Source organism: Neoarius graeffei, chromosome 20, assembly GCF_027579695.1.
Source record: "Neoarius graeffei isolate fNeoGra1 chromosome 20, fNeoGra1.pri, whole genome shotgun sequence".
Lineage (NCBI taxonomy): Eukaryota > Metazoa > Chordata > Actinopteri > Siluriformes > Ariidae > Neoarius > Neoarius graeffei.
In genome coordinates, this window is record NC_083588.1 from 32,502,442 (window position 1) to 32,526,646 (window position 24,205).

Below are 24,205 nucleotides of genomic sequence, written 5' to 3' on the forward strand. Positions count from 1 at the left end.
TGGGGGTGCTGGTTATGGCAAAAATGATATTGCAGCTTCTGATTTGTCAAACTTGCCAAGCAAACTCTTTACAAGACCCTTATTGGGGCGCTTGCCATGGTCGACAACGCACGAAATTTGGCTCCTTTTTCTTAGACTGCCACCGCTACTGAGAACCAGAAGCCCAGATCCAGGCGGGCCTCAGGGCCTCTATAGCGCCCCCTAACTCGTTGTGATTTTTTGCCTCCCGCATTAAGGTGCCTGGTTGCCATGTAGTTTGTAGTAGTGACATGCCATTTGGTATGCATATGTATCTCACTAAGCCGGACAAAAATGTAATGCCAATGCATTAGCCACGCCCAACAGGAAGTGAGGTAATTTCACTTTTGTGCGAAATGCATGGCCACGAAGACGGCGCAACTCCTCCTAGACCGTTCATAGGAATGTCACCAAAATTTATACACATCATCTACAGACATGGCTGACAAAAGTTACTTAATAGGTTTCATGTAGCATAAACCGTTCGGAAGTTATACGTCAATCAATTTTCAATGCAACATTTTACATGCTTAAAAATTCATAAATCTTCTACTTGCTCAAAACTGCTCATACTTCACACGCAGATCACTCATTGGGCTTCTGACATGTTACCCAATTTCTGTGATATTTCGCCACTGGGGGCGCTATTTTTGGGCAAAAATTCCAGTCTTTCCTCAAATTTGGTCAAACTTCACGGCCACCCTCTTCCTACCTCCCATGTCATGTATACCACATTTTGGGAATTTTCGTCCATGGGGGGCGCTGTTTTTGGCCGACGCAATTGCTCCAAAACGGGTTTTTGGTAAATAATTCAATAATGCTTTTCCTTCACACCACTACCTTGTGATAGTGCGTTGCTGTTGTAGACACTTATTTTTCCAACTCATAATCGCTCATGTACAGCATAGCGCCACCTACTGACATGGGAAAAACCAAAAATTTTATTCTTCAAAAATCTATATCTCATCTTCTATTTACTCAATTGTCATCAAACTTCATACGCGAACTCTTCATAGCTCACCTGACATGTACGCCTAATTTTGTGCACTTTCGCCCCTGGGGGTGCTGGTTATGGCAAAAATGATATTGCAGCTTCTGATTTGTCAAACTTGGCAAGCAAACTCTTTACAAGACCCTTATTAGGGCGCTATTATTATTAGGGCCCGAGCACCGTACAGTGCGAGACCCTATCGTTGCCATGTGTCCAATTCTGTTCTTTGTCGCCATTGTGGGAGTAATGTCTCTTGCCGAAGAAGCTGTGGAAGGTATTTCGCGGGGACGCATGCCCCCGCCCCCCTTGGCCGCTGGCGCGAGGGCCCGTCGAGGCCGCTTGCGGCTTTAATTATTATTATTATTATTATTTATTAAATTTTATAGATCAGGGGTTTTCAAAGTGTGGGAGAGTCAGCCCCCCCTCGGAGAGTAAATAAACAACAGCGCCCCCCCCCCCCCCCCCTTACAATTTTTGTTGTTGCTATACTTGATGTTCCATTCGTATTTTTAAAAAAATGGTTGTTGTACACTTATTTTTTTCTTTTTCACATTTTAAACATCTGTGCTTTTTAAAACATCTTGTTTTACACATTTTAAACATCTCATAGCATCGTTAGCTAGCACCTCTTGGCAGACGACACACTGTGGCAGTGGAGCATCTTCAGATCCAGTCCATGAAAATCCAAACTTTAAATAATCGTGGTCATACTTCCTTCTTTTTTCAGTTCCCCCAGGATTTCGCGGGCCTTTTTTGTGATTGTTGCGGGCTAAAATGTCTGATGTTGCGGGGGGTTTCCAAAAACTTGCGATGAAAGTTGCGGTGTTTTTTAGGTTTTTGTTGCGATTACATTGCGGGAGGAAGTGAAAGTTGCGAGAAATTGTTGCGATTTTCTCTTTTTGTGATTAAAATTGAGTGATATATTAAATATTAAGTTATTACTGAAAAAATATTGATTAAAAAAACAAAGACACTGAGAAATGGTCCTATAAACAACTTTACCAATATAAAAGTTTACCAGGACGACAAAAATGCAGAAAAATAGGCTTTACTTATCCAAATGCACCTGTTGGTTCAAAAGTTAAAGTGTATAGAACCTCACAGCACAACATGAAGTTACCTTAAAATATAATATAAATGCCTCAGCTTTCATGTAAGAAAAAAAAACTATTAATACTAGTACTGTGTGCAGGCAGTCTCTCCTGAAGACTAAATTAAACAATAATTATAAACTAATAAAATAAATGGCTCAGGCTTCATGCTGCTTCTCTTGAACGTATACACGGAAGTAAGGCGGAAGGTAGTTTGTCGACGTCCCCTCGAGACGATGCCAACGATTGGTCAAATTTGCGGGAAAGTTGCGGTGATTGGATATAATTGCAACACCACCCTGAATTCGCGGGGATTGGTTGAATTTGTGTTGAAGTTGCAAATCGCGAAATCCTGGAGGGTCTGTTTTTTTGCTTGGCCCAGACTCTGTCTCCTCACTCACTGTAGCTTTAGGTACTAAAAATCGATCCGTTTTGTCTCTGGTAAAGGCTAGCTGAAGTTCGTTAAATGTCCGCAATAGTAACTTTATTCTGGTTTATTTTTCCTCACATTGCGCCCACCCTGAAGAACTCTGGCACCCCACACTTTGAAAAGCCCTGTTATAGATTATTACATAAATATTCCAATTGTTCGCTGCTCTTACCCAAATTTCAATATGTTACCATTTAGTATAAATGTTTTATTTGGGTTTCAGTACCTCAGTGTCCCACAGGACTAAAAGGTATTCAGATTTCAGACAAGTATATTTAAAACTTGCTAATAAAACCTTAATGCCCTGTTTTTGTTGTAGTTGAGTCTGTCGAGTCAGGATGAGTGAGAGAATGCAATATTGAGGTCTCCTGTCTCTGACCAAGACATACTGCATTCTCTGACTCACCATAAGTGGATACTGCTGACTCAATCGCAACAGTTTGCATGTTGCAGAGGCTGCGGTGTGGTCTGGTGCACTGGGGTGAACCTGTATGCCTCCTACTGTGACATAGTGGCTGCAGCTTTTTGAAACCAGCCTCAGTTATTGATATGAGTTTCCTTTAGAAACACAAAACATGAAATGGCCTTCAGTGTGCTCATTTATTATTATTATTATTATTATATTTTATATTATTTTTAAATTTTTTTTATTTTTAATCCCACACAGGTTTTTGCCTGCTGGCTACCCTGTATCTGTCCATCTCTATTTCTATGACGACCGTTTCCAGGGCTACCTGGTGCGCCAGGAGGTGAAGAACATGGTGTCTGGGAAGAAGGAAATGCTGGAGGTGTGGGTTGTTCCTCAGGCTACATTACAGCTAGAGAGCAACCTGAATGAGTTTGAGAGACTAAAGAACCTCGAGGTGAGAGAAAGGCAGTGACTATACCTGCATGGGGGTACACAATCTTTTCCAGCACTTTTTCCCCAAATAGTGTGGCGCTATTGCTGTTCCAAATCCAGAATTATCCATAGCCTGGTGTGTCTGTCTGTTTCCTGTCACTCAGCAGTACTCTTGAAGTTAACATTCTGAGTCCTTTGACTTTCCTGTGTTTGAAAATGTAAAGGAACAGCTTGACCTCTGAGTGACATTGAAGACCTTTTTTCTTTTTTTTTGTTCCTCCCTTAAAAAAAACCCCAAAAAACTAAATAACTGCACATGCTTTTTTTTATCCTTTCTTTTTAACGAATTGTCTGCTGTACAAGTCCCTATGTAGAAATAACATCTGCATCTACTAAGACAGACAGATGCTATTATTATTGTTATTTTATTTTTATTTAATTTTTTTTTCATCTGGCCATAAGGCTGATGAGCTATTGCCATGGCGTGGCATCCGTTGTCCACAATTCAGTTAAATTGTATCTCCTCCGTCAATTCTCCACGGATTTCTGTTATGATTTTGTTTGAAAGAACTCCTCACTCTGCACAAAATTAGGTTGTTAAATTTTTTGCTAACGATTTAGTAATTAGGCCAAATTAACGAATTTTCCAGGCCTCTCTCTAAAATTTTATCTCCTTTCTCATTTCTCATCCGATTTCAGTTCTGATTGATGTTTTGGGTAGATCTTCCCATGAGGAACAAAACTTGGTCGTTTATTTGTTGATTTTCCTGTTGTAAACAATTTTACAGCTTTGTTTATTTTCACTTAAATCATATCTCCTCCCTCAATTCTCAATGGATTTCAGTTCTGATTGTTTTGTTTGAAAGAGCTAGTCCTTCTATAGAAAACTTGGCCATTGCATTGTCAAATTTTTGCTAACAAACTGGTAATTAAGTCAACTTCACTAATTTTGGGATGACTTATTAGAATTGTATCTCCTCTCACAGCTCTTGCCCGATTTCTCTTCTGATTTGATGTTTTGGGTAGATCTTCCCTCGGGGAACAAAACTTGGTTGTTTGTTGATTTTCTTGTTGTAAACAATTTGTTTACAACTTTATTTTGTTAAATTGTGTCTCCTCCCTCAGTTCTCAATGGATTTCAGTTCAGGGGTTGTTTTTTGAAACAACTAGACCTTCTGCCCAAAACTTGGTCATTGTATTGTCAGGTTTTTGCTAACATGTTTTTAGGTCAACTTCACAAATGTTCTGACTAGAATTGTATCTCCTCTCTCATTTATCATGCGAATTCAGTTCTGATCGATGCTTTGGGTAGATCTTCCCTTGGGGAACAAAATTTTGTCCTTTTGTTGATTTTTTTCCTGTTGTAAATTTGTCGTTGAGGTTGGTCCTCTCTCTCACCGTGTCACATTTCAGTTCAGTCTGATGTTTTGGTAGTCATGGTTTTGATGGCAGGCCAGATTATTTACTGTGTCTTTGACGTTCTGAGAGAAACTTCTGATCAAGCAGATTTCCAGAATTAAGTAGTTAAAAAAAAAAAAGTTTTATTATTATATGCAAGATCAATGTTTCCCACATGTCTGAGGTAAATCTGTGGAAGACTTGAGGCTGATTTATATTACATGTACGGCCTCGACATTTGTGCAGGGTGAAGTATTTATACTTGCATGTAAGGCAAGCATGTCCTCTAGGAGGCACTGTCGCATGAAACAGCAGAATTTACTCACTGCAGGACAAGATGTTTTGAAACAAATTTATTGTTGGGAAAAGAAACCTCGCGTGATTCATTATCAACCAAGTGAATTCTCATGGAAAAAATTTCTGAAGTGTTTCAACTCGAAGCATTTCACTGTAACTCGTGTTTAAATCCACAATTCTGTCAATCACTGTTTAACGGATACTTTATTATTTTTGTTGACGCCACTGTTTATTGTCTGTTAAAAGAAAGATAGTGTGTGATCCTGCAGGATTAAGCTAGCTGTTGTAATGAACTCCAGCCACCACACACTTTATATTAACACTATCATAGATTTCCAACTTTCACAGAAAAGAAGGAGCAGCCAGAAATGCATAGGAGGGAATGTGATGCTATAAAGCAGACCAGTCACAGTTGTAGTGTTTTTTCATTGCTGCAATGAAAAACCATTGTGTAGTTACATTTCTGTAGTTACATTTCTGGGGAGGTACGCGCCAGGCTATGGCGTAGGGAGCACGGCTATGCTGCATAGATTCTGCGCAGAATTATAAATTAGGCTTTAGTGTAGAAGACCAGAGTTAAGCATTACCTTCCCAATGAACTTGGACTGACCTAGAAACGTCCACAGGTGTCCATTACAGAGCCAGTCTGACTTAAATAGGCCTGTAAATATTGTTACTGCAAGATCATCAAAGTATCATCACTATGCCAGACTTGAGTTTGGTAGGCAGCAGCCTGGCTTGACATCATTTGTGCGTTACTGACAAACAGCCTGCCCTGTTTAGAACACTGCAGTTTCTAAATTTTCTTTTGCCCAGGTAGGATTGGATTAGATCTGCTCTAGAGCCACAGCAATCCCATAATTCTCTTCACTGAATGAGAGTTTCCATGGACATTTTAGAAACATGGCATAGCAAAACTGTTCCTTTAACAACACAGACTCTGAAATACATTTACAAATATTGCCTGTCTTGTAGTTAACATGTTTTCAAGCTTTTTATCCCCCGCTGGCCGAAAGGCCCGAAGGGGGATTATGTCATGTCGATGTCTGTCCCAGGAAGCGTACACACCTTCTGAAATCAACTCCTCTCACACTTTTTGGAGGAATTTCATGAAACTTGGTAGGATTCTTTGTTACATATCGGTAATAGGCGTATTATAATTTCGTTCAATTGGGTCACAAAATTAACAGATTTGATTAACAATATTATCCTTGACAATTTCATGAGTTTTTTTTTTTTTTTTTTTTTTTCCCTTCTGAAATCAACTCCTCTCACGATTTGTGGAGGAATTTCATCAAACTTGGCAAAAGGCATCATTGTATGTTGGTAGTACGCATCTTGTAATTTTGTTAAGTTCGGTCACATTTTACCAGAGTTACAGCCCTTGATTATTAACAAACTTGTACTTTGGCAATTTCATCAAGGTGTGCTTGCTTTCTGAAATCAACTTCTGTCACAATTTTTTATTATCCCCCGCTGGCCGAAAGGCCCAAAGGAGGATTGTCGTGGCAATGTCCATCCATCCCAGGAAGGGTACTCACATTCTGAAATCAACTCCTCTCACAATTTTTGGAGGAATTTCATGAAACTTGACAGGATTCTTTATTTGTCGGTAATACACATATTGCAATTTCATTCAGTCGCATTTTACCAGAGTTAGGGCATAGTTGCGAGTGGGGGATATTGTGCTCTCAGAGCACGTTTGTTTGTTTGAAACAACTGTTTTTTGTTAGTTGACCTAACAGACACCATAAGTAACTCACTAGCTATGTACAATGGGGTCCAAAATTCTGAGACCTCGAATGAAAATGCTTCTGTTTGTCACTCTTTTTCAATTTGGCACAAGGGTTTTCATTACAAATGATTATCAACAAGAACCTGAGTGAAAAGTAGGCAGTTCAATATTTCTATGAATTTCAGAATTTCTTAGGCTTTGGTATGTCCTCTTGGATCAACTCTATCCGCATGTCATCTGAACATGTACTTCCAGGGAAGGGATGAGACTCAGAAAATCTGACACGGTCACAAATTTGTTAATTTAAATAGTGACCTACAGATTGTGCAACACCTGAAATTCTGAATAGTCAATAACGTTGCACCTTTTTTGTTTTAGAATTTTCAAAATTTATTTCCAGTTTTAAATGGAAAAAAAAAATTTTCAATGTGGTGTCAGACTTTTGGACCCCACTGTATGAGCAATAAATGCGCTATCTCTGTTTGAGAAGACTGACACTGAAGATTGTCCAAAGGTTCCTTTTTGTTTAAAACGTCACTCTGCAATATTAACATGTTGGGTTTTTTGTTGTTGTTTTGTTTTTAATATAGTAATATTGAATTTTGTAAAATATTTGGCAGTTATAGTCACAAACATTCCCTTTACAAAAATATTAGTTTTTAGGCAAGTATTTGTTTAGGAGTATAGCAGGTGGGAAATTAAACCTCCTTTGTTCCTTGCCTTCCCTCAGGTAGGAACTGAGTGGGACCCCAAGGAGAGAATTTTCCGGAACTTTGGTGGGGTGATGGGCCCTTTGGACGAACCTGTGGCAGTGCAGAAATGGGCTCGTGGCCCCAACCTTACAGCCACCATCGTGTGGATTGATCCTGCTCAGGTGGTTGCAGCATCTTATGACATCAGCGTGGATGTAGAGGCGGAGTTTACACAGTACAAGCCACCACTGCAGCGTCCTCTCAGGCCAGGAGTGTGGACAATCCGTGTGCTGAGACTATGGGAGCATGTGGCTCAAGTTCGCTTTCTGGTCATGCCTCTGGCCTTTAAAGGAAAGGAGCCATTTCACAAAGGTGAGGGAGAGCTCAGGTTAAAGAACAAGTTAAAGTATAATCAAGTAGTTTAAATGCGCGCATATATAAAAAATACACACGGTACCAGTCAAAAGTTTGGACATGCCTACTCACTCAGTGGCCCCCCCCCTCTCCCTGTATTTTGATTATTTTCTACATTGTAGAGCAACACTAAAGACATCAAAACTATGAAATGACATCTGGAATTATGTTGTAAACAAAATATTTTCGTATTTTAGATTCTTCAAAGTAGCCACCATTTACCTTCGTGATGCTTTGCACACTTGTCATTATCTTAACCAGCTTCATGAGGGAGTCACCTGGACTGCTTTTCAGTTAACAGGTGTGCCTCGTCAAAAGTTAATTAGTGCAGTTTCTTGCCTTCAGAATGTTTTATTAAATAGTAAATAATATAAATACAGTAAATAGCTCTATTCCACAACTGTAGTAATCCATATTATGTCAAGAACCGCTCAACTAAGTAAAGAGAAACGACATCCATCATTACTTTAAGACAAGAAGTGTCTTTTAATTAATAAAAATAAAGAAAAACCATTGAATTAGAAATTGTGTCCAAACTTTTGACTGGTCCTGTATTTAATTCATGTTTAAGTATAGCACTATGTTCAGACTGCAACCTGAAACGACCCATATCCGATTTGTTGTGAAATCCGATTTTTTTTGTTAGGCCGTTCACATTACCAATTATATGAGACTTGTATGCGATCTCCAATATGAACGGAAAACGACCCAAAAGTGTCCCGCATGCGCAAATTGACACGTAATAAGCACATCTACGTAATACGTTAAAAAAAAAAAGCGCACTCTTCATGTTTAATGATTTTCTTTTTTTTTTTTTGTTTAATTATCTGGTTAGTGTTAAAGTGTGAGGTCTCGTGTGTGTTTTTGTTTCTGAACTGAAATGAAAACGTGTAGCCTGGTAACGAGGGTTGACTCCTAAATGTCTCTCTAATTTCTATATAAGTGCACTACATGTTACTAGGAAGTAATGGATTTTTAAACTCTATATAGTGCACTCAAGCTTCAGTAGGCAGTCATTTGGGATACGGCCGCTGTATTACCAAACTTAATTCAGGCTTAATAATTTGCACATATTTATTTCATCATATTAATAAACTTTTTTTCTACATTTTTATAAATATTTATTTAGATTGTTTATAGCCAGCTGAATTCTGCAACTTCTCTCAGCGCTGGCTCAAGGTGCAGAAACACCAGTGCAGTTTGCTATGGAGATGAGGCGAGACCTGGCGATGTGGTTTTTGTGGCGGCGGCGGAACTCTCACAATAATCTGATTAATGTGGGCAGCAGACTAATGAGACCGAAGGTGTCAAATTACTGGAAATTTCCAGAACAATCTTATCTTGTAATACAGGATGGTTTAAGTTATAAATCAGTTATAGAAACTGTTTTATTTAATCAGGCTAACAGATCAACATCCAGGTCCCTACCAAATCCACCATTAGCTTGATCAATTCTATAAAAGTCTATTTAAATTCTGAAAACTGTATAAATGTTGTTGTTTTCCACCAAAGAGGCGGGATTAGCCAACGCAGAATAGTGACATTTGTCTCTTGTTGATGATGTGTAGGTCGCATGAATGCGACCTGTCCGGTCAGACTGCAGTCGCATGTGAAAATATTGGATATGCATCGGATTTAGGACCACATATCCAAGCGGCCTGGGTCGCATGTGAAAAAATCGGATCTGTGTCGTTCAGATTGTCAATAACAAATCGGATACAGGTCGCATATGGGTAAAAAAATCGGATATGGGTCGTTTCAGGGTGCAGTCTGAACGTAGTCTAGGTGTGTCTTGATATTAGTCCATGTTGTCTTTGGCGGCACCCACAGCAAACAGCACTGCTGATATGGTTAGTCTCCTTCACTGTGTAATGTCCGTCTTGAAACGTGTGCATTTTAAAAAGTGCTGAATCAATCAATTATTAGTGTAAAATAAGTAAGCAATGTACAAAACAAAATCATATGCAGAAATCTCAATCACATACGGAAAAATGTTTTGGATCAACTTTGGAATATTTTATTTTCTTCATTAAGATGTTGAACTCTTGAATACATTTCATGTGTGAAATATACGGGCTCACTTTAAAGATGAGCTTCACTTGCACCCCCCCCCCCCCCCCCCACACACACACACACACGTATGTGGACACCTGACCATCACACACACATGCGGGCCATCCATTAACTGTTGCCACAAATTTGAAACACGCAATTGTCAAATGTTTTTGTTTGCTGTAACATTAAGATTTCCCTCCACTCAAACTAAGGGGTTCAAACGTTCCAGCATGACTATGTCCCTGTGCACAAAGCAACGTGCACAAAGACATGGTTTGCCAAGGTTGGTGTGGCTGAACTCAAGCGGCCTGCACAGAGCCCCGACCTCAACCTAACTGAACACTTTTGGGATTAAGGGGCTAATCCCCACAGCCATGCTTCAAAATCTAGTGGAATGCTTCTCAGAAGAGTGGAGGTTTACATCAAATGGGAATAAATCTGGAATGGGATGTTCTTCAAGCACATATGGATGTGATGATTTCAGTGTCCATAAACATGGATGGAGGGGTGATGGGAAAATTAGTGAGTTACTTGATATTTAAGGAAATTAATTTGTTACATAAAGTGAATACTGTTTGCAACAAATGGCAAAGCACGGCCAAAAAGTAATACAACGCCAACAAAACACTTTTAAATGTGCAGTGTTCTCCTCAGAGCGCTATTGCGTGTCGGTACTGATGTGCGTTAATTTCATACCGACATGCTTTAAATTTGCCGACATGCTATTTTTTTTTGTTCCGATACTTGCTGAAAAATCACGTCAGATTTCTACCTTGCAATGTTTGGGGCAATTTTTGAAGGAAAATCTGTTTGGGCTGGTTTGCTGCCATGATGCACTCAGGCAGACCAGAAGTACCCCTGGGAAATCCTCAATCACAGCAAATGCCCTCAATCACTTTGCTGCTGCACTGGTACCATGACGCTTCAGTGTGCAGGTGAGCACCCTTGCACTGACATCACATTTACCTTAGCAGCCGTCGCTCCCCTCTGCCTGGGGGACAAGCTAACTTTGTTTACATACCGTTCACATACTGAAGCCAAGCGAAGATGTCTGGTGTCTGTTGCCCAAAGAAAACTACAGCTAAAAAAGCTCTACTACCGGATTACTTGGATAATCTTAGTCAGAAAGAAGCAAAGGATAGACAGATGTACGTGGAAATTAGTTTATTAGTGGTTATAATCCATACAAAATTCCTTGAAACGACTGGGGTAATGGTGCAGATTTATGGCGTAGCGTTAGCTACATGTTGGAATATACCTTCTTTTTCCCCCGAAGAGTCCCGACACGGAAGAACAGTTTAAAAAAAAAAAAAAACTACAAAAGTAAGAACCTTCTTTGTGTACGGTGCTTTTGGTGTTTGAAGTATTAAGTAGGCCTAAGTATATAAAGGGCATTTGTGCAGTAAATGCAGTCTGCACGGTTTTTTGTGTTTATTTTATTTTCCCTTTTCCCCCCTCCCTAACTGCAACATAACTCATTTAAACTTTTGATTGGTGGTCTTCTGGCAGTGGTTCAGGTAATAAAACAGCATTATTATATAATAGATTGATGTTAGATGATGACTTTATTTATTGCTCATGTGAACCCTATGCTGCAAACCACAGTATCACAGACCTCCACTTGTTGTAGCAACCTTTTCAATCATGTTAACAGTAAAAAGTAACGGTGTCCGTACCACCATAAAATGCTCCTAAAAGTCGCCAGATGCCACCAAATAGGCTCCCTTTTTTTCAAAAGCCGTACTCTCCCTCCGCGTGCCTACGTCCTCTCCATCCTATGGGCCATGCAGGGTGGCAAGTTAGGGCTTTATTTTAATCCTGGGGAGAACACTGAATGTGTAAATAGTGAATTCATCTGCACTGCAGTCCTGCCATTGCTGGCTCCTGTACCCACACATCACTCTGTGCAACAGTACCAGTGTATAGCCATGGGAAAATCTACCCATCTAGCTTCCCCCCCTCCCCCCCTTCTTGACCTGATCAGGTGCAACTGACCAGCTGTTTGCCCCACTCAAAAAGCAAGGGCTAGTATTGCATTCATTTGTTGCTTTGATGTTACGATGATGGATTTTATCATAAATGTTTGTTGTTTGGGAGTCATGCAAACTCAGTGTTCTCACGCAGGGTGTTTCAGAGGCCACATTAAAGACCGATATTGACAGAAATGTGTACCGTCAAGGTAGATCTGATCTGAACACAAAATCAGATTTGTGCAATGAAGTTTGTAATAGGATTGCAGCTGTGGCATCTCTGCTTTAAGAAAACACTACATGGCTACTTTGAGGCTTTAGGCTACTTTCTAACCTTGAGTGCCTGCTCACAAGGATCATGTTGGCTAAGAAGCAAGTAAATGCAGTCTGTCTGTCTAAGAAATTATTAAAACCTTCCTGGATAAAGTGTGCTTTTCTCAGTCTTGATTTAAGTAAGTTGTTGGACAGGTACAGTATGTGCCATAGTGAAAGACACAGGTCTAATCAGTTCAGTTTGTGATAAAGTGAATATTTGGGGCACACCTGTGTCTTTTTCATAACACTCAGGATGTTCCAACTAGCACATGTAACTCTCCATTGTGTATTCTTCTGCACCCAAGGTCAACTTTTTCACTTAACAGCACTGTGAACTCCTGTGTCTGTTTCTATGCATGTCATTATTTAACACCATGTCTTAACTAATTGTAGAAAAATAGATGCATTTCTATGTTTGACTCGCCACGCTCTTATGTGTGAAAAACACACATTTGACATTAAATAAACTGAGCAATATCTCTGAACATGGTCTCTGTGGCAGTGATGCCACTCCCGGGCCTGTGAGGGAACCAATCGCTGAGCAGAATGCACACAGGGATTATTAATTCAATCTTCTATTCTCAAAACTTGGATGCACATAATGACAGAATCTTAACAGTTTCTAAACGGCTAATTGGAAGAAACAGAAGTGTTCATGTTTAAATGCTGTGAATGACTGATCTCAGGTGGTGAGATGCTCTGATGTCTGATATTTTATCTCCCAATGTTAATTTGAAATTATTTAAAATTTTAGATAATGTTTTTCAGTAAGAAACTGGAGGAATCTTTAAATGTGAGTTTCTCCCATTTCACATTTGGTGTAAATCAGATTTTAAATTGATTTTGCTTGTTTGAGATATGTGCAAAAGAGAAACATATTTCACTTCAGGAACCCATTATAGTTTTCACCACGGTCCATGAAGGTTTTTCCCAAGCCAATACACTTGTATGTAGCTATTTTAAGTCTTGCAAGATGTGTGTTCTAATTTATTTTCCCCCTCCATTTCATTACTTAGAATAACCTCCTCTTCTCGTTTTGTCTTTTTTTTTTTTTTTTTTAATAGAGGAGCACAGCTGGCTGCACGCAGGTCCTGCAGGCAATGTTTACCTGGAGCAGGGCTTCCAGCAGCTCTCTCGGGTTCTGAAGCTGCCTCCTATGGAGCCTGCCCTGGAGGAGTCTCAGAAGAAGGCGTCTCTGGTGGGCAAGGCTTTGGAGGGTTGGGTGGACAGCTTAGTAGGTGCCTTCTGGGTAACTGGAGGTATGTGTTCCAGTCAGATATCCCTCTGTCCCAGTGTACAGCTGTGTGCCAAGACCAGCTGGAGCTCCTTGTCCCCAGATCCCAAATCTGAACTCGGTGCAGTCAAAAGCAACGGCCGCATCAGGTAGCCTGAAAGGTTTTGGGTGAATGGGGTGAGAACACTAAAGTGAACTACAGGGGAGAGGAGGTGCCCTTTGGAGTGATGTTTACAGAATATGGGTCTCTTGGATCATCCCACTGTTTTCTGGTCAAGGCACCTTGTCTTGAGGATTGGTGTCCTGGACAATCGAAGACTGAATTAACATTTGCACATGAGAATCTTTTCTAATTTTAAAGGATCATTGTTTGTGATTCGAAATGTTACAGGTTTTTTTGGGGTGTGTCCATATTGCAGTCTTGATTTGACTGGATTGATGATACAAAGCCCTTAACCTCAATTTTTTTTCCCTTATTTTCAGAACAAGTCAAAAAAGTGCACATTTTTTTTCTGTGTATACAGTAATTGTAGCCATTTTTTTATTTAAGCTTTACTACCTGTAGAAGGTTGGTGGTTGGAGTCCTGCAGCACAGTGGTTCTCATAGTGATGTGTGTGAAGCGTACCCAGCCAGTCCGTGAAGTTTATTTTTATTTTTTTTCCCCTTTTGGAAATCACAGCCCACCACTATGAAAGCTGATATATACATTATAATTGTCTTTGTATAGTTATTAGAATGTTTAACTGATTACATGAATTTAAGTAGGTTTTAATCCAGTCTCACGAACTCAAACAAGTAGGCCTATAAATAACGTCAGCAAAGATGTAATGTGTCAGTGGAAAGGTCAGGCAGGAAATACTTTATGGCTCCAGTTAATATTAAACACTTATTGTACACATTTAAATTATTTAGAATTGTTGAAATTTGTGTTGTGGTCCTATGGAATATATTTTGCATATAAAAGGGGCCCCTGGCTCCTGGAAGTTCTCACCTGTAATTTAAACAAAACATGTTTTTTTTTTTAGAGAGAGAGAGAGGGATTCAAACTTTAGAAGCCGATTGATTAAGTGCACTTTACTGTAAAAGAAACGTCTGAATTACAGACACCGAGGTGGAGCTTGTGAAGTGACTCTGGAGATCAGATGATCCGTGGCTCCATTTGAGGATACTTCAAGTGCTGCTTATAGAGACACTTTCACCATCATGTGTGTCATGTAGAGTTTAAAAAAAGAGCAAAATGGACAAACGCCACTAAATATCCTTCCATTAGAAGAAGCAAAGTGTGTGTGTGTGTGTGTGTGGTAATGCTGTGACTGACTTGTATGTTTAGAATGGCTTCTTTTGAAACGATGCCATAGATGTTTTACCACTGCAATTGTTTTCCCCATTGAAAAGCTAAAGGTGCTATATAAGCACATGGTTAGTATCACCTGCAGCTTGAATGAGCTGACCCTTCTGATGATCAGTGGAAAAAGAGCTTTTTCATTGTCTTGTCCTCCTAAATGTAAATGCCATGATGGCCAGATCTGCTACCAATTCATGATCTTTGGCCATCTCGTGTAATTCTTAAAGGTCGAACTGTCTTAGACATCCTAGAGATCACACGGGCACCTTGGTACTCGCCCACTTTACTGCAGAATTATAATAGAAAGCTCCTGAGTAATGCAGTCTATTACTGTTTCTAAATTTTATGTGCATATACAGTAGGTTTCTGTTACAGCCTACCACTGCAATGCAGTACATCCTCATGGTGGACAGCTAAACACATCAGTGAAGTATAGCATTATTATTATTATTATTATTATTATTGTTGTTGTTGTTGTCACCTTGTGTCAGATGGTAATTTTCTTCAGTATTTGCACAAGCTTTTTCTTTTCTAGTTGAGAATCCAGTGGTGGACAAATTGTAAATTGTTTAGTTAGCCCATTGTTTTGGTTGGCTGGAAGCCTGACTGACCAGGTTAAAACCTAGTAACTAACAATCTAATAAAGTATGGCCAACTAGTTAAATGCATTGATGCAAGCACAAAGAAGAATATATAAACTCCAAGTTGCCCATAGTAATTATCCTCGTAAGTGTCTGAAGTAGCACATCATTATTTGCGCTCTTGAGGAAAAAGTTAGCAAATTGGTGGTCAGCGTTTGGCTCTGAGCTGTACTGTTCTCTCTTATCTGCATCATGAAGAGAGATCATTTGAATTTGGCTAGCTTCTTTCTGTTCTCTTGATTGTGTGTAGTAAGCAGGAGAGTTATGCTGCACTTTCTGTTGCATACTTTTGTCAGGGTTTCCACATATCTGCATGGTTCTAGTTCTGAAAAGATAGTCCATGCATGCTCATTTATCCAACTACTGAATGCTGATGTGTGTAGTGCAGCAGGTGGTGGGATTCAGAAGGAGTAACATGCAATATAGTTACTGTTTGTGTGTTTTCCCCCTCTAGTTGTTGAATGAAGAAGAAGAAGGGGAAAAAAAGGCTAGTAGCTGCTGAGAGTAAAAGTAGTTTTACTGACTAAATACAGCCTGTACATGTCCTCCTCATCGTCTGGGAGTCCAGGCTAGTGATTCGTCCACCCTGAGATGCATCACTGAATGGGTCAAACTGGCTTCTTTTGCACAGCCAATAAAGAATAATTCTTTTTTTTTTAAAACTTCTAAACTCATTTAAATTTATAGTGAATTTCTGTCTTTACACACCTGCATCAGAGAAACCTATTGTTTTAGGACAATAAATGGTGTGTGTGTGTGTGTGTGTGTGTGTGTGTGTGTGTGTGTACATGCATATTGATGTAAAGTGGTGCAGTGTGAGAATCAATGGAATATTTTTGTATTTATAATTCCTCCTGGAGAGGGAGGTCATATTTTTTATCTGTTAGTCATATCAGGATCACTGCTTCAGTCTAGTCTGTTTCATGAACCTTGTTGTGCATTATCTGTGTCTCATGAAATGGTACCTCGATTGGAGTGTTTTTTTTAGGGTTTTAAAAGACAGTGTTCTGAGTGGCAGCAATGGTTTCACTGTCCAGCTGCGTGTTTGAAAAATAAGGTGAAATTGAAGAGCAGAGATGTTTCTGTTCCAGGCACAATAAATATGAACTCAATGGCACCCTGTGATTGTTTGCTATTATTGCCTCAACCATCCCTTGCTCCAGATGGCAGTGTTTTTCATTTTAAATTTTGTGTCTGAAATACTTAAAAACGCTGCATTGAGGATGCAGCGTCTCCAGGTATTTACTGATAAGGTCTCAAGTTCTTGAATGAAATCATTGTTTAATAGAGAACATGTCCCTGGTGTACCTAGCGTTTGTGTCAAATGCTGGAAAACAGAAACCTTTCTTCCTTCTTTCTATTGTATAACTTGGCAGAAATTATCAACCATGGATAAAAGCACAATAATAACGTATTGAGCTATTATTATTTTGAGTAGCGTACATGTGTACATGTCCAGAATTTAAATATATTGTTATCGAAGAAAGAAAAACGAAAGTCATTGATCTGGTGAATCTTTCTGTAAAGAGAGGTTTGTTTAACATGTATACAGTATAAAGAGTCTTGGGTATCAGAGTTTTGTGATGGTCAGTATGGTTTCTGCCATGGGCTTGTCTTCAGAGGGGAGGGCTTTCTGGTTTCTGTGTAACATGACAAACTTCTGGGTTGGAGCAAGAGAGAATGAATGAATATCCTCGTACACCAAGCTACCACTGTGGGTCCTGCAGCAGACCCTTTTCCCTTCAACTGCTTAGGTCAAACGATTATTCCAAAGTAAACTCATTGGAAACTTTATAAAGTATTTTAAGAAGAATTAGATTCTGATGGAAATCAATGAACCAGCCATTTTATTAAGAACACTTGTTTGTTTTTATTTATTTATTTTTAGGCACTGCCTAAAAAGCAGTGCTCCTAATGAGTGTAAAATGTGTTGGTAAATAAAGCCACATTTATTTTTTAAAAAGCAAATTAAAAATAAGTGCCAGATTAAAAAAAAAAAAAAATCTATTTTATGTAAATAAAGAGAGAAATTTCATTGTCTGGTGGTCAAGTGTTTGAGATACGTTGCCTTGCATTTATGATTGTGTACCACCACAGGGTATCCCTACATCGTTCGTACGATTGTAAAAGCTATCAAAAATCAGGTACATGCATTAACATTCTTTTTAAGTATGGAGCTTTGCTATTGTTCAGTCAGCTAATCTTTTAACAGCAGTGCTGTGCATAAAATCATAAATACAGGTCAAGAGCTTCAGAGAACGTTCACATCATAATGGGGCAAAATGTGATCTCAGTGACTGTGGCATGTTTTTGATGCCAGATGGGCTGGTTTGATCATTTTGGAAAAGTATAGTAACACAAACTCTTTACAATAATTGTGAGCAGAAAAGCATCTCCAGGCACATCAAACCTTGAGAAGGATAAGCTATAACAGCAGAAGACCACATCAGGTTCCACTTCTGTCAGCCAAGAACAGGAACTTGAGGTTACCTTGGGCACAGGATCAGTAAAATAGAATCGTCACCTGGCTTACACCCCCCCCATTTTCAATCGCCTGGTTTCAGTAAAACTGATTGAACAGACTGATTTATAAAAAAAAATTCTGGTATTGATTTGAAAACTGATTCAATAACAAAAGAAAAGGTCAGAGGGGCAGTTTTAGGCACTAAACTTGTTACAGCAGACAGTGGAGGAGGAATGAACAGCAGTCACGGAGTGGTTTTGGTCATTAAACTGCACACAACTAAGATGGCACACATGCAGAAGTATAAGACAGCTGAGCAAAGAGAGAAAATCTATCCTGATGGTGAAGTGCAGAATCCACTTCACTGACATGTCTGCCTACAGTGAATACCTTGTGCATAAGCAGCCTACATTAACAAAGCATTACAGGTAGTCGTCGACTTACGACTGCGTTTGGTTATGACTGACCGGTCGTAAACCGATCTGGTCGTAAGTCGGACTATGTTAAATGACGTAAGTATATTGTGATGTGTAATGATATTGTAATCATCTTAAAGTCTTATTTTATCAACATTTTCTTATTTCATTACCTTGGCTCATTTATTTGGTTTAAGTCAAACACTGCATACTACACTGCGTACAGTACAATTCGTTTATGTGCAAAACAAAAAATACGAAATACAGGTATGAAAAATAGAAAACATTTTAGTTTGAAACATACCAAAGTACAAATGTAAAACATAGCAAAATACAAAACTTAGTGACCGCTGGCATGACTGGTGCTTGGCTGTGTAGCCTGGGCCCGCCCATCCTAAGTGTGACGCAACACGAGGGCCTGTGTTGCGAGCTTAGTCTGGCAAGGCAAGCTATCTCCAGCTCTTCCAAGCTCCTGAAATATCGGGAGCCAATCAACTTTGAGCATCTCCAACGGCCCTGGGTAGAGGCGTGTTCAAGGCAGTGACGTAGTAGAACTGTGACCGGAAGCCATAGATTGTTTACAGAATCTATGCCGGAAGCGCTTCATTCACTAGAAACATTACGAACATGGAGCAGCAGCAAGCCTTTGACACAGCGGTAGATGCTGTATTGAAAGCATTCAACGGGAAGTTCTCATTGAAAACGGAGCAAAGAGCAGCCCTGGAGGTATTTATCTTCTTCCTGTTACTCAAGGAGTTTCTGTCGCGTCACATACGTCAGAGGAAAGAGTGATGTGATTGGTTTAAGCTTCGTCACAGCCTTTTCTGGCTTCGACCAGTAGCAAACTGAGGCATTTCAGGGAGGCGGGTCAACCACGCCTTTGGGAAACGGTTGGGCTTAATATCTTTGCCAGACCAAATGCTCGCAGAGCTTTGAAGTCGCGTTAGCCAGACTATTGGCTGTGGGTCGTCTACATCATCATCAGCTGTTGCAGCGCTCGGGCTGGCAGGAGGATTTGCCCTTTTCATAAACATGATAAGCCTCATCTGAATTGTTTCTTTTTCTCATAAATTTCACGATATGGATGAAGCGCATCATGTACCATCCGTTCAATCCTTGCAAATCGTTCTATGTTTGGGTCCATTGCTTCAAACGGACACGGGAGAAGTTTACTGTACCGGGATGCTGCTCACACTGAGCAGTGTGCATGGCGAGAGCTGGGGCGGAAACTGTCGTACGCTCAGCTAGCTCAGCTGGGAAACACTCGCCAGTCGTAACCAGATGGTCGTAAAGTCGATCAGTGGTAAGTTGCATAGGTTGTAAGTCGACGACTACCTGTATACCACACTCCTCGAAGCAAGCAACTCGTAGGTTTATCAAGAGCTCTTTAAGGTTATTACTCTGCTATTCCAGTGGTGTGATCCATCTGTGAAGAGAGTAACACTAGGTTCTGAGTAGAAGTTTTAAGAGTCAACATTTATCCAAGATGTAAAGTGATGAATCTGGAAAAGGTGCTTTGGGGGGAAAAAAAAAACTACATATAAGCATACATCTAATACGACCATCATTCACTGTTATCCCTGAACATTTTTGCTTGAGTGAGCATTTGGCAAGTACGGTTTTCTTGATTCCTCCTAGTAGCAGCACAGATAGCATTATCACCTCGCAGACCCAGGGTTACTGTCTCTGTGAAGTTCTGCATGCATTCTCCTAGCCTTATGAGTTTCCTCTAGGTTCTCCATTTTCCTCTCACCTCCAAAGGAGAGATGGCTGCAGTGAGGGAGAGGGTGGGGGGGACGTGGGCTGGTTGAACCAATTGAAAAAGTCATTCAACTCCTTCGCCCTCTCCACTGTCCCCTCAACAACTCTGGTCTTTGTATTGTGGCCTGTGATGGTTTTCACACCTTCCCAGACCTCCCTTATGCTGTTCTCCTTCAGCTTCCTCTTGATGTGGGCGCTGTGTGAGACAGCTGCCTCTCCAGTAGCTCTGTAGTTTTTAGCTCTTTAAACCTCTTTTTTTTTCACCTTTTTTTTTTTTTAACTTTTCTGCTCTTCTTACGAAGACATAGTGTGTTTTACTATATAACATGGATATATTTAACTTTAACACGCAACCAGGAGCCAGTTTTCTCACTACTTGGAGAGAGGAGCTGCTGGCCCTGAAAATAATGGGACGAGCCGGGATACAACACCCCATCCCAGCCGAGCTGAGAAGGAAACCCAGGGGCTGCAAGGCTGGAGCTAAGCTAAAGGCTAGGCTAGCGGACAACCGGCAGTGCTACAAACCATCCATTCCCTCCGTTATCATGGGGAATGTGAACTCGCTGTCAAATAAAGTCAACGAGCTTTCCGCTCTGAACAACCAGCGGATTTACTGGGAGAGCAGCTTATTTATCTTTAGAGACATGGCTAACACACCTTGTACCGGATGCTAACGTGGACCTGCGGGGATTCACTGCTGTGAGAGCCGACAGAGACACTAACACATGCGGGAAAAGCAAAGGTGGGGGACTCCTCATTTATGTTAACAACCGCTGGTGTAACCCGGGACATACTGTATCTCCGTAAAGCCAGTTTTATGTTGCCCGGACTTGGAGCTGCTAGCGGTTAGCCTGCGGCCATATTATCTGCCAAGGGAGTTCAGTCACGTGATCACCATCTGTGTTTACATCCTTCCGAGGGCAGATGCAGCCGCTGCATGTGAGAGGATTCACTCTGTCACAGCAAGGCTGCAGACACAGCACCCTGAGGCATTTATCATCATTTCTGGGGACTTTAATCATGCTACTTTTGGACTCTACTTTGGCTGCTTTTTACCAGGCTGTGGACTGTCCAACAAGGAACAACAGGACAATTGACTTGCTGTATGCTAATGTGAGGGATGCATACAGAGTCACACCCCTCCCCACACTAGGGAAGTCTGACCACAACCTGGTTCTTCTACAGCCAAAGTACACCCCCCTGGTTCAAAGGCAGCCTGCAACAACTAGCTCCATCAGGAGGTGGTCCCCTGAAATGGAAGATGCCCTCAGGGACTGCTATGACATCACGGACTGGGATGTGCTGCTTAGCCCACACTGTCTGACGGATTACCTTAACTTCTGTGCAGACGTGGTCTCCCCCGCTAAGACTGTATGGTGTTACCCTAACAACAAGCCATGGGTAACACAGGAAGTCAAAGCTGTGCTCAACAGGAAGAAGGCCGCCTTCAGGAGCAGGGATAGGGAGGCAATGAAAGCAGCACAGCAGGAGGTAAAACGCTGCGTGAGGGAAGCTAAGGACAGCTACAGGAGAAAGGTGGAGCAGAAGCTGAAGGAGAACAGCATGAGGGAGGTCTGGGAAGGTGTGAAAACCATCACAGGCCACAATACAAAGACCAGAGTCGTTGAGGGGACAGTGGAGAGGGCGAATGAGTTGAATGACTTTTTCAATCGGTTCAACCAGCCCACGTCCCCCCCACCCTCTCCCTCACTGCAACCATCTCTCCTTCTTCCCTCAACACACCTCCCCCCCAGTCATCACAGTAGCCCCCTCCTCTCCCACCTCAACACAGACTCCTCTATGCATTACTGCAGACCAGGTCAGAGGTCAACTGAGGAAGCTTCACCCCAAGAAAGCAGCAGGCCCGGACAAGGTGTGTCCCCCGACTACTGAAGACCTGTGCTGCTGAACTGGGTGAACCAGTCCAACGCATCTTCAACCTCAGCCTGCAGCTGGGGAAAATGCCCACCCTCTGGAAGACATCATGTATCGTTCCAGAAGGGACAGAGCAGGCTATACTTCCTTAGGAGGCTGCAGTCCTTTTAACATCTGCAGGAAACTCCTGTGGATGTTCGATCAGTCTGTGGTCACTAGTGTCCTGTTTTACACACATCCAGGCTGGACAAACTGATCAGGCGGGCCAGCTCTGTGGTTGGCATGAAGCTGGACTCTCTGGTGATGGTGGTAGAGAAGTGGTCTGTGGACAAACTATTGAACATCATGGATGATGCCAGTCACCCTCTGCACACTGTCATCAGCAACCAGAGGAGCCTGTTCAGTGACAGAATGCTCCTTCCCAAGTGCAGGACGAACAGACTTAAAAACTCTTTTGTCCCTCACGCCATCAGACTGTACAACTCCTCTCTGGGGGGGAGGGGTAACAGGAGGACAGAGGACGGGAAGGAGCAGTAGCCTAGCCTAACAATAAGCAATACCGGACAATGTGCAATATAATGTGCAATATCTCTCCTGCCGCCGCCCCCCCTCCCCACCTTTTTTCCCCCTCCCCCTTCCTCTCTTCCCCATATCTTATTCTTTTTATATTTGTATATGTAAATACTTTATCTAGAAGTTTTCTCTATTTCTTTTCTCTGTTTATCTGTAATGATGCTGCTGGAATCTTTAATTTCCCTGAGGGAACCCGCCCAAAGGGATCAATAAAGTTTTATCTAATCTAATCTAATCTAATCTAATCTAATCTAATCTAAAACCAGCTTGTAGTAGAATTGGCTGTGCTGAGTTGGTATGAATGTGTGTGTGCGCGCGCGCACGCACATGCACATATGGTGTCCATTGATGGACTGGCATCCCCATCTATGTATATTTCCACATGGCATCCACTGTTCCCAGGATGCTCCTGACCAGGATAAAATGATTATTGAATATGAATGAATGATTTAATCCTCTTGTTCTCCTGTCCACTACTTTGCTTCCTTTCCTTGTGTCCCTTCATTACTTCTTAGCTCCTCCCTCCAAGGAAGAGAAGGTGCAATTTAAGAAATGAGAAGAACCCAGATGATGAGTAGTGGAGTTCAATCACAGGGGCATATGGTGTAAGAGAGGGAGGAGCTTGTTTATGAATTGTAACCAAAGATCTAGATTTGGGGCGGCACGGTGGTGTAGTGGTTAGCGCTGTCGCCTCACAGCAAGAAGGTCCTGGGTTCGAGCCCTGGGGCCGGCGAGGGCCTTTCTGTGTGGAGTTTGCATGTTCTCCCCGTGTCCGCGTGGGTTTCCTCCGGGTGCTCCGGTTTCCCCCACAGTCCAAAGACATGCAGGTTAGGTTAACTGGTGACTCTAAATTGACCGTAGGTGTGAATGTGAGTGTGAATGGTTGTCTGTGTCTATGTGTCAGCCCTGTGATGACCTGGCGACTTGTCCAGGGTGTACCCCGCCTTTCGCCCGTAGTCAGCTGGGATAGGCTCCAGCTTGCCTGCGACCCTGTAGAACAGGATAAAGCGGCTAGAGATAATGAGATGAGATCTAGATTTGAATTTTGAAAGCCATACACCAAGACAACTATTGGTGTTTTGAGTTTTTTTTTCTTTTCTGTTGGACAGTGTTCTGTGGATGTATGGGATGCTCAAACAGGACAAGTGATATGAGGTACAAATCAGGTCACTGATTTAACTGGGCAGTTTGAAGGAAATATTTGAGAACTGTCTTTCGTGTTAAATCTCAGAAAATAAATGATGAAAAGCGGTCAAAAAGCACTAAATTGATTTTTCCCTCACAAATTGTAGACATAAACCAAAGAAGCAAACTTTCTTCTGCCATGAATGTGACCTTCACTATATCAATAGCATGTGACACATCAGCAAGCTCTAAGTTGGCTGGGACAAAAAAAAGCAGTGTGTGCCATGGATTATATATTCATCATGAACAGACAGCTCAAACAAATTTGATAATATTGCATAACTTCAAGGTGCGGGATGTTTACAAGTGGCTGCCCTTTCTCAATAAGTCACCTGCTGCTGCAAAAAAACGTTGGTTATGCAAGAGTTTTTAAGCTTACTAGAAATAAGAGCAGAAAAGTCAGCTAATATCAGTCTCACTATTGGTGTGTGGGCTGACTTTCTTTTCTCAGTAGAACAAGCTG

The 24,205-nt window shown here is 41.2% G+C and overlaps 1 protein-coding gene across 4 annotated transcripts in view; it reads left to right on the top strand.

The window, feature by feature from the left end:
* Positions 1-16,585, top strand: part of xylt2 (xylosyltransferase II) — a 72,297-nt gene extending 55,712 nt beyond the window's left edge. For 3 of the 4 annotated variants that reach the window (XM_060901507.1, XM_060901509.1, XM_060901508.1), the window contains 3 exons: positions 3,198-3,393; positions 7,532-7,865; positions 13,312-16,585. In XM_060901507.1, the coding sequence (XP_060757490.1) occupies positions 3,198-3,393; positions 7,532-7,865; positions 13,312-13,634 (853 nt within the window). In that variant the 3' untranslated portion in view covers positions 13,635-16,585. The remainder of the gene's footprint in view (positions 1-3,197; positions 3,394-7,531; positions 7,866-13,311) is intronic. The other variant, XM_060901510.1, reaches the window with a different exon arrangement.
* The last annotated feature ends 7,620 nt before the right edge of the window (positions 16,586-24,205 follow it).